Source organism: Octopus bimaculoides, chromosome 23, assembly GCF_001194135.2.
Source record: "Octopus bimaculoides isolate UCB-OBI-ISO-001 chromosome 23, ASM119413v2, whole genome shotgun sequence".
In the NCBI taxonomy this organism is placed as follows: Eukaryota; Metazoa; Mollusca; class Cephalopoda; order Octopoda; family Octopodidae; genus Octopus; species Octopus bimaculoides.
Genome location: NC_069003.1, coordinates 17,847,403 through 17,859,023, shown reverse-complemented (window position 1 = coordinate 17,859,023; position 11,621 = coordinate 17,847,403). Strand labels below are relative to the sequence as shown.

At 37.0% G+C, this 11,621-nt stretch overlaps 1 protein-coding gene across 1 annotated transcript in view; it reads right to left on the bottom strand.

Moving 5' to 3' along the window:
- LOC106870769 (ubiquitin carboxyl-terminal hydrolase 44-like) overlaps positions 1–11,621 on the bottom strand; it is a 79,470-nt gene that overhangs the window by 45,490 nt on the left and 22,359 nt on the right. The window contains exons 3-4 of the mRNA XM_052976154.1: positions 5,506–5,575; positions 3,818–3,951 (exon numbers count right to left, since the gene is read on the bottom strand). Of these exons, the coding sequence (XP_052832114.1) occupies positions 3,818–3,951; positions 5,506–5,575 (204 nt within the window). The remainder of the gene's footprint in view (positions 1–3,817; positions 3,952–5,505; positions 5,576–11,621) is intronic.

The window sequence follows — 11,621 nt, the reverse complement described above, 5'->3', positions numbered from 1 at the left end:
AGCTATTGTATTGTTTGCAAACAATACAGTGGCTGACAAAGTTTCTTTAGTGATTAACTAGCACCAAAATTTCGCTGGCATTTCAAAAGTGTTGCATGAAAGTTACCAGCATGTGGCCACAAAATATCCTTGTTTCAAACAGATATTTCCTCAACTGCCTATTGTAGCCTTTAGAAACAATAAGAATATAAGGGAATTATTGACCTCTATTTCTAACTCAAAAATATAAGGACACAGATTGTGTCGTATAGCCAGATGGAGACGATGTCTCCTGGGGCTAAATTACAGTAACATTCGTCCTAAGCCAGGACTGCCATGTTATGTTGGCAAACAATCTTTACTTCACAATAACAGTAGTTCGACAGAACTTGCTGAACGGCTGCAATTTTGAAGAAGACTTGAAAGTGCATATTCTCAATCTGCTTAGCTTTCACTTCTCAGAATGCATGAGCAGAAATATATTTGTGGGTTACTAACATCACGCCCTGGAGGAATGAATAAAATGACAGGAGAATATCATCAAATTTATACAAAACTGTCTGATTAAATATTCTTCTTCTCTTTTTTCTTTCTTCTTTTTTTATTGTCTTTTTTCTGTCATTTTCTTTTCGCCTGTTATAAAATTGAAACTTAAAAACTGATGATGTCATTCCATCAATGTGTGGATGCTGATTACTCTCATTCATACTTTACATTTAAATTTCTATAATTTTGAATTTTTATCACTTCTTATTTTGAACTTGACAAAGACACTTACTGTTGAAATATCGTTCAACCAATAAAATATCTATTACAATCAAATTGCGCTCTTCACCTTAAATGTTTACCTTTGTGAAGTGTTATGTCAATCCTTTTTAAAATATTATTATTACTTTTTCAACCTTTCTACGATCCTATCATTTTCTAGATCTTATTATTATGATGACTCTGGATATAGTAAACCTTATCTTTATATCCAGCTTCCAATAATGCATGGTTATAATATATTTGATTTTGCTTAAATATATCTTCATTAGCCAAAAGCCTCGAAATACAAATAGTTATATTCTTAACTATTGAATTTACTATGCTTCTTGGATGATTAGAGCTATTTATATATCTTAAGCATTTATTTGGCTTATGATAAGGTCAGTATAATTTATTATGTAAATCAAGAGTAATATCCAGAAAATTAACCCTATTATATTCATTTTCTATAGTAATAGAAAGACCAAGATGCTGAAAGAATTTTTCTATACCTTTTTAAATTAACCATATTTATTTTAGAGTGAAAAGAGCATCGTCTCTATATAATCCACCTCCTAATTCAGGAAATTCATTATGTACACAATAAAGAATATAAAGACCAGCTAAATCAGTAACTTGTACCAAATCACTTGATCTCATTGTAATATGGAAAAAAATCAGGTCTACCAGTTCTAGTTCAATATTTACCATCAAATTCAATAATGGTTTTTCTAGCCTCTAGAATTATATCAGCCTCACTTCTAGATAAATCCGAATTTATCATAGCAAAAAGTAAAGGTTTATTCAGTAGGATAGGGTTGATAGATGAGTAATAATTAGAATTATCCAACTGAATAAACTTAGTATTTTTATTTTATGTAGATTTCAAATTGTCAAAAAGTATGGAATCAGTAGGGTATTTTTCATATTTTATTTTGATAAACTAAATTAAGTTATTCAATGGCTTTGCTCTTGGTTGAATGAATGTCTAAAGTTAAATTTGGTCTGGTGTTTCTTTTTGTTAGTGTTTTTTAACAGCTAAAATTTTTAAAGATGTTCAGTTAGAATTTCACTAATATGGACTACCCTGATAATTTTGCGTTGACATAAATTTTTGTACATATCATTATTAATCTTAATAATAATATATATGTATACCATCAACATCATTTAACGTCCATTTTGTATGCTGGCATGGATTGGACAGTTAAGACTGGGGACTGGCAAGCCAGGAGGCCACACCAGACTCCAATCTGATCTGACAGTGTTTCTACAGCTGGATGCCCTTCCTAACGCCAACCAGTCTGAGAGTGTAGTGAGTTCTTTTTACATGCCACTGGCATGGAAGCCAGTCAGGCAGCACTGGCCACATTCGGATGGTGCTTTTAACATGCTACCGGCACAGGAGGGTTAATGGAGGGTTAGGGATCGATCATGTTTGGATGGTGCTTTTTATGTGCCACCGGCACAGGGAACTAGTCAGGCGATGTGTGTGTATATGAATATATATATATATATACATACACACATACAAACACACACACACACACATATATATACACACAAGAAATTTTTTAAAGTTTATAGCAAGTTTTATTGCTTGTTTCTCAATTACATCCCTGAAGTTCCAAGTACCCTATATTGAAAAAAACTGACCATCCCTGCCCCCAAATAGAAATTTACCATAATGTCTGTTATATTTGAACTATACCTTAGTTTCTAGATGAGTTGTTGACAACATTTGCCAACTCTATGCTCTTGAAATATTTTTAGGTTAATATTCCTAAACTAGACCAGGGATTAAACATGAAGCCTTTATGACACCAACTGAAACTGATATGCTTCTCAATACTGCTGTCCAGGGAGACAACTGTGTTGCAGTTTTAAATACCAACTCACCTGACACTGTCGTTTGGTTCTTGAGATACAAATGACTTGTTTTAAAATGATATTAATTAAAACCTTTTCCCATCAAAATTTCAAGTTAATTTATGTTTTAAACACCAGCTTAATGATGATAACAAGGGTATTTTACTGAACTTTCACTTATTTCCAAAATGCATTGAAATAGAAGCAGTGTATTTCAGCAGATATGTGGGAGAAAAAGATTAAAGAAGGTACCCAAGTCTTTGTTATCATATACATCATTTTAACACCCACTTTTCCATGCTTGCATGCGTTAGATAGAAATGATAAGATGATTTGAAGGAGATTTAACCCTTTAGCATTCAGATTACTCTGTCAAATATAATGCTTATTTATTCCCAATATTTTGAATTAATCATGAATTATCCTGAAACTTCAAAATTTTGATAATGTAATAGTTTATTTTTAGAATGACATTGTAGGGTAGGTGTGAGATGCCTGATCTGGCCAGTTTGAACATAAAACAAGTAGAAAATATTGGCCGGATATGGCTGGTTTAAATGCTAAAGGGTTAATGCTTTCATTACTATATTTCTGGTGCAATATACTGCCTTTGTTTCAATTAAAATTTAAAATTATGAAGAATTTAGTAAAATAACTTTGTTGTTATTATTAAGCTGATATTTAGAACATACATTAACACAAAATTTTGATGGAAGGTTTTAAATTAGATACTTTAAATCAGAAAGTTCATATCATAGAACCAAGATGATCTCAGGTGAGTTACAGAACACAATATTTAACCCTATTTCTTTTGAAGTGCACTAACAGTAATACTATATTTCTGTTGAATTACACTGCTTTTGTTTCAATTAATTTTCAATGTGATGAAGAACTTAGTATAAAAATTTTGTCATTATCAAAGCTAGTATTTAAAACATAAATTAACTTGATCACTTTAAAACACGAAATTTGATCAGAGAACCATGAGCAGTCTTGAGTGAATTACAAAACATAGGCTGATCGAGCCACACAATATCTAACTGTTTTGTTTTTTTTCCCTAAAAAGTTGGATGGAACATAAACACAATGTCATTGGTTTGGCTGTGGCAATGTCTTCTTAGATTATTGAAAAATCAACATTTAGGGACGGGAACATCACTATCATCACAAGCATCAAGGGTTCAATATCATTTGTATATTAACAGAAAATGGTGTAACTTACCCCAAAACCTGAAGAATAGAATTCATGTAACACGTATTTCCAAGGTTCCTCAGACCAACTACTCCAGGGATCAGTGCCTTCTCTGTAGAAAACTTGGATTTATTTACCAATATTTCTACATTGTCTACTTCATCCTGAAATACAGAAAAAGATTTAGATATCAATGAAAATGTGATCCACAGTTGTACCACCTAAGCTGCTGGGCCACAAATGTGCCATATAAGTTGGTTGTTCACATCAGTTCCACTTAAGCTGGTGATCCACAGCTGTGCCACATAAGCTAATGATCCACAGCTGTGCCACATAAGCTGGTGATCCACAGCTGTGCCACATAAGCTGGTGATCCACAGCTGTGCCACATAAGCTGGTGATCCACAGTTGTGCCACATAAGCTAATGATCCACAGCTGTGCCACATAAGCTGGTGATACCCAAATTTTCTACATAAGCTGGTGATCCACTGTTGTGCCATCTAAGCTAGGCATCCACAGTTGTGCCACACTAGCTGCAATCAACAGCTGTATCACTCGCAGGTGACCCACAGTTGTGCCACCTAAGCTGGGGATCCACAGCTGTATCACCCAAGCCAGTGGTTCACAGTTATGTTATCTAAGCTGGTGATCTACAGTGGTGTCACACTTACTATTGATTTACAATGAACAAACATCTCTAACTCATGCCAAGATCAAAACAGGGCCAACATAAAACAAAGTTCATAAAAATTTCTACATCACACAAATTAACTCTTTCACTGTGAATTTAAATTTCATGATTATTCCAGTCATGGTTAAATATCTATCAAAAACAGAATTGATACTTTCTGCAAGTGACATTGCCTCAATAAACTTGACATATCTCAACAGAAAATAGTTTCAAACATGACATTACAGATAAGTGTACAAAACTGCTTTCTGCAGTTAAGGGTAATGAAATCTTTAATGGATCTATCTGATTTCTGCAGTAAAAGCATTAATACTAATCTCTAGCGCTTCCTATATACAATGAAGGGTAAGGAAATTTTGAGTGAATATATCTGATTTCTGCAGTAAAAGAGTTAAACATCATTTTGATGTCATCAATGATTCAACAAACCCTTAAAATCATATGGAATCAAACAATATACCATCATTATTTAACATCCAGTTTTCCATGCTTGCATGGATCAGACTGAATTTAGCAAGGCTGATTTTCTATGGCTGGATGCCCTTCTTGTTTCCAAGTAAGGTGATAATTCCTCATATCCCAAACATGTTTACATAGAAGATTGAAAATTGTTGGTTTGACGGTGTCACACATTCACAACTGTTTACATGATGCCAAGACACAAACACATGCATATACACATACACACATCCAGATGTATGCACGCATGTGAGCACACACACACAATTTGGTAGCTTCCAATTACCAAAGAGGTTATTAGTAGAACACTCTTGTCCAAGATGCCATACAGTGGAAATGAACCAGAAACCATGTGGCTGGAAAGTAAACTTCTTAACCACACAGCCATGCATAAACACAAACTAGTAACTAGGATTGGCATGTATAGTTGTGTTAGGAAGGAAATGCTCTCTAAGTTCAATTACTGAAGCAGTGCCCCAGTATGACCACAGTTCAAAATTGACTGAAATCAGTGAAAAAATAAACAAAAGTAAATGAAAAAAAGACAAAAAATATAGAATACTATACCTTGACATTCAACCGTACTTCCTGGACCACAGATCTCCATGCTTGGAATATCTTACAAAGAAACATGTGCCTGGAATTTAGATTTAAAAAATATTCAGTAAAAAACAATACCAAAATAAAACAAAATTAAAAATCATAATGTATAACCATGTCTAGGATATGAGGAATTATCACCTTGGAAACAGGAAGGGCATCCAACCACAGAAAATCATAAGGTGCTGACCTATGACTACTGAACCCGTCCCCTTCCATATTATAAGCAGAGATTCCAGAGGGAGGGCGGAAGTAACTGGCAGTGCAAAGGAGGTGTTGAGGGGCAGTAATGTGTCATTTCTCTGCCAAGCAATGGCACAGATAGAGGAGCAATGGGAAGAGGTAGTAAGGTGAATAAGATGTAGGCAATGCTTGATGGAACACAATGAGCTAGATTTAATGTAAGTCATGTCAATAACTGTCCTGCAAAATGACCAACCCCAATGTCTTCATCTTCCAGCAGCTGCACTTCAGATGTGTTTCACAATGCTGCATCAGGATTCCTTGTATGTGTTGCCCCATCACCACCACTGTCATTAGCTTTGGTAGATCCTCAATTGTTATGTTGTGTCTCTCTGTCAAGATCAACGTAGTTGAGTGGAACTCTATTAGGGAGTGGAAGTATCTAAAATATAACATCCAATATGACCTGCTGCTTAGCATGATAGCAATGGTCAGCAAAGACTAACCTGCACTGAATAAGAATAATAATGACAATGATTTCTTTTATTTTCCACCAGGGTGAAGGATGCAGGGGACAATAGAAGGACAGACATAAAGTGTGGGGGTTTACATAAAATGGAAAAAAAAAAGCATACATGGTATACATTAAAAGAAGGCAAGTATACATAATATACGGCAATAGAAGAAACAGAAAAAAAAAATATTAGTGATGGGGTCCTCCTGAAACAGGAGGACCTCTAGGGTTAATCAAGGAACCCCCACCATCCAAGATTATCCTGATCATACCAAGGATGAGTACCCTCTCCATATTCCTTTCTTCCAACTCACAGGTCTACACTGAAAGTGCTACCATCCACTCTTGCCATTTTCACAACTTTCACTCACCTATTCATAAATTCACTCAAGGACAGCACACCCCTCTCCACCCTCACTTTCCTTTTCAAGTGTAACTTGAAAAATATTTGATGAGGGCTTTACCAAAGAATGTTTCTGTCTTCATTCCTTTCAGCTTTGTCCACCAGACAACCTCTTTCGCAACAGCCACCAAAGGAAAACTGCCTTGCCAGCCCGCTTAAAGAAGAGCAGCGAGGCAATCATCGTTATGGACTCGACTGACAGATGGATCCATTCCACACGTGACAGCAGCTGTTCAACATAACTCCACAAGTCAGCCCAGACACTGAACAAGTGCATGCAAAACACTTTTGTTGCTCTGTAAGCACCTCAGAGAAGCCTGTCTGACAGCACATCCATGCCTGGAGATTTTATCTCAAACCAGTAGCGCCCCCACCGCTCCATGACACTGCCAGGCCAATGACACCTGGAATTTATCCATAACTGTCCCTGACCAAAAGTCCTCCGGAATAGACATGCCAGTTCGTCTTTGTCAACACCTAGGGTCTCCACGGGGACATCGTCGCACTTCCCTGCAACTAATCCTCTGTATATAGCTAAAGTGGAACATCCACTGATCCTATTGCCTGACTTGTAGAGGACAGTGAGTGCCTGACAACATTTTAAGTGCCACATGCCCAGTCTTGCCCTATCTTTTACCCAGGACTGCAGCTCCATCAAGGAGACTAGCTGTGGAAAGGCATGTCTCACAAATAGAACCCACACATGTTCACCTTCTAGAAATCATTGCAGCTGGTGCAACCTGAGTGTGTGTCTGAAATGCCAGCTGTTAAGTCATCTTCAGTCTGTCCTTTTTATGTCTGCTGACAGGTAGTCCCAAACCCTGGCTGTTTTCAAGTGTTGTTGATTGACAAGACCGAGAATATGGCCAGCCAACCAGAATTGGCATTCTGCTGCAATCTCTTGCAGTAGTCATGAACATTGCTCTTTCCAGAAACTGTTCATTTGTGACTTGATCCCAGGATCTTTCTGAGGCACCTTTGATGGAATACATTTTTCTATCCATCCTTACTGTGCTCTTCACAGACTCACTGGCATAGAGTGCATCAGACAGAAAGATGGAGGTGTATAGATAATAGTATTTCTCATGACATTCACTCACTTCAGTCCTATACAGCTTGGCATCGCACAATAGTTATAAATGATTGATACTGCCATACAAGTATTTCTGATATTCTGCAAAATGCAATTCTTTGCTGGGAAACAGGTGAAGGTTGGTAACAGGAATGGCATCCATCTATAAAAAATCAACCTGAATGAACTTTGTCCAACTCATGCAAGCATGGAAAAGTGGATGTTAAAATAATGACGATTTTTCAAATAATGCTATCATCTAAACAAACAAACATAAATACATATCTCATCTCCCCTCTCACTCTTATGAAATAACCTACTCTCTCCTCTTCTCTTGATCTATTGTTCATATTTCTCTTATATTCACATTCTTGTACTTTGAGGGTGTGCTCTAGCACTTCACATATTTATCTCTTCAATAAAAAGACACCTGTGCTTGTACCTCTATCATACTTCAGTCATTCAACACCTAGCATAGAGCCACCTCCCCCATGCTCAAATGCATTCCCACATAGTTGAGACAGCTTTTTCTTTTCTATTTTTGTCTTGCAAATTGCTTAGAGATCTTACTAGTACCAGTGGCATGAAAACAAAAATCACACAGTATACACTTGGCATTGAGAAGAGCATTCAGCCAAAGCTGATATTGGAGCTTGACGCAATCTTGCAGCTTGTCAGATCTTTGTCAAACTGTCCAAACCATGGCAATATGGAAAAGAGAGATTAAATGATGATTACACACACATACTCATTTTACTGAATACTTTGCCTTAACCCTTAGCATTCAAATTACTCTGTCAAGTGTAATGCTTACTTTTTCACATTGTATTGAATTAATCAAGCATTAATCAAGCAGCATCAAAACCTCAATGATGTGATTGCTTATTTTTTAGAATGGCACTGTAGGGTAGGCATAAGAAGCTGGACCTGGCACGTTTGAACATAAAACAGGTAGAATATTTGGGCTGGATATGACTGGTTTAAATGCTAAAGGGTTAAACTATAATTCTCACATTTTTTTTAAAGCAGATATCTCCTTAAGTATCATTGTCATCATTGTTTTAATATCTACTTTTCAATGCTTGTATGGGTCAGATGGAATTTATCGAGGCAGATTTTCCACAGCCAGATGCTTTCATGTTGCCAAGCCGTACATGTTTCCAAGCAAGAAAATATTTCTCTATGGCCAGATATGGTTTTCATGGAAGACTAGAAACAAATGACACCACTTGACCAGTAGTGTCACTTGTTTATAATCGTCATGCAATGTCAAGACAGAAACACACACACACACGACGGTCTTCTTCCAGTTTGCCTTCTACAAAATCCACCCACATAACTTTGGGGGCTGGTCTGGAGCTACAGGAGAAGATACTTGCCCATGGTGCCATATATTGGGATTGAACCCAAAAGAATGTGGTTGGGAAATGGACTTCTTAACCACTCCTGTGTGTATGTGTATCTGTTTGTCATACTACTACTTCCTGCATGTATGTGTGTCTGTCTGTCTGTCATACTACTACTACTATCACCACATGTGTGAATGTTATATATGCATGTTATAATTGCTGAGTTTGTGTGTGTGTGTGTGTGTGTGTGTGTGTGTGTGTGTGCATGTGTGTGTATGTATACTCATTGTATATACAATAGTTGTATTATAGGTAAGCAATAATTTAGTTTGTTGTTAGTAAGAGAGGAAGGGCACACAGGAAGAATTCCTAAAACAGATATAAAAATGTATGAACTGAGCACTTAAGTAGACTGCTTTTAAAAACAATGAATAAGGCAGGGTGTGTTTTAAAATGTTACTGGCACTAAAGAGTTTGCTTCTCTAAACTAAAAGCTGTCTTTGTTCTTTGTGGACGTACTCTTAGTCGGTGGTTGGTCTGCAGTGTTTTTCTATGACTCAAGTAGCAAGTTCTTTATTCCACACAGATATGGAATATTGTACCATTTCTTTCAGAAACTTTGCTGTATCTAAATCTGTTGAGGTGTAAAGTTATAACAGAAATGAAGTTTCATCATCATCATTTAACATCCAGAGAAAGAAAGTGTTTGGTGAGAACTATGTGGAGAAAATAAGGGAAAGGAGGTTCTAGAGGGAAGGAGAAGGTAACTGGTAGTGCAAAGGAGTAATATGTGCAGTTTCTCTCCCAAGCGAGTACAGCTACCAAGTAGTGCCACAGATAGAGGAGCGATGGTAGAGCGTAGTTAGGTGAATAAGATGTAGGCAATACTTGATAGAACACAATGAGCTAGATTTAATGTAAACCATGCCAATAACTGTCCTGTAAAATGACCAGCCTCAATGTCAACATCATCTTCTTCATCCAGTAGCTGCACTTAAGATGTGTTCCTCAATGCTGCACCAGGAATCCCTGTGTCCCCCCCCCCCGCCACCACCATCATCATTAGCTTTGGTATATCCTCAATTGCTATGATGCGTCTCTCTGTCAACAACTTCAATGTAGTTGAGTGGTTTTCATCCTCTATTAGGGAGTGGACGTATCTAAAATATAACATCTGATACAGCCTGTTGTTTAGCATGATAGCAATAGCCAGCAAAGACTGACCCACACTGAATAATAATAATAATAATAATAATAATAATAATGGTTTCAAATTTTGGCACAGGACCAGCAATTTTAGGGGGAAGTATATCAATTACATGTTAAAAACATGGACTATGGTATGGTGCCATGTAAAAAGCATTGGTGCTGGTACCATGTAAGAAGCACTGGTGTTGATGCTATGTAAAAAGCACCAAGTACACTCTGTAAAATGATTGGTGTTAGGGAGGCATCCAACTGCAGAAACCAAACCAAAACACACTATGGAACCTGGTACAGTCCCTGACCATGCCAGTTCCTGTCAAGCTGTCCAATTCATGCCAGCATGGAAAATGGATGTTAAATAATGATGATATATAACCATCATCATCGTTTAACATTCACTTTTCCATGTTTGCATGTGTCAGATGCAATTTGTTGAGGCTGACTTTCTATGGCTGGCTACCTTCACCTGTTTCCAAGCAAAATAATAATATCAATGCTCTGACATATTTTTCATGGAAGAGTGGAAACAAACAATATCACATGTATGATGGTGATGTTTGTTTAGAACTATTCATGTGATATCTAAACAAGTGTGCATACAAACACACACACACACAAACATACACACACGATGAACTTCCGCTCAATTTCCATCAACTAAATCCACTCATGGATTTGACCAACTTGGAACTATTGTAGAAGACAACTGCTCAAAGTACCATGCAGTGGAAATATACCCAAAACTATGTAATAGGGAAGCAAACTTGTTAACCACACACACATTTATATAATTCTTCAATGGCTGCAACTGAGATGTTTCACCACACCATGCTTGAAATCTCTGCTCCTACCCCATTAACTTTGTTTTTAGATCTTCAGTTTCAGGTTGTGTGCATCTTGGTCAGTAACATCAATGTAGTTAAATAGTCTTGATCCTCTATTAGGCTGCAGAAATATCCAAAATATTTAACTTCTGCTACTGTCTGACAAATGGCAAAGCAGTATTTTTATCTGATGTTCAAATGACTCTTGCCACAAACCCCATCACCTAACACAAACGATAAATAATAAAAAACAAGAAATCTGTGCACCCCTGCCACCATTAAACCTTCCCCTGCTAATCTTTATTGAGAGAATCTGAAAGAAATAGTGACTTTTATGTGTGATAAGTAGCTTGCTTACCAACAACATAGTTCCGGGTTCAGTCCCACTGTGTGGCACCTTGGGCAAATGTCTTCTACTATAGCCTTGGGCCGACCAAAGCCTTGTGAGTGGATTTGGTAGATGGAAACTGGAAGAAGCCCGTCGTATGTGTGTGTGGGTGTGTGTGTGTGTGTGTGTGTGTGTGTGTGTGTG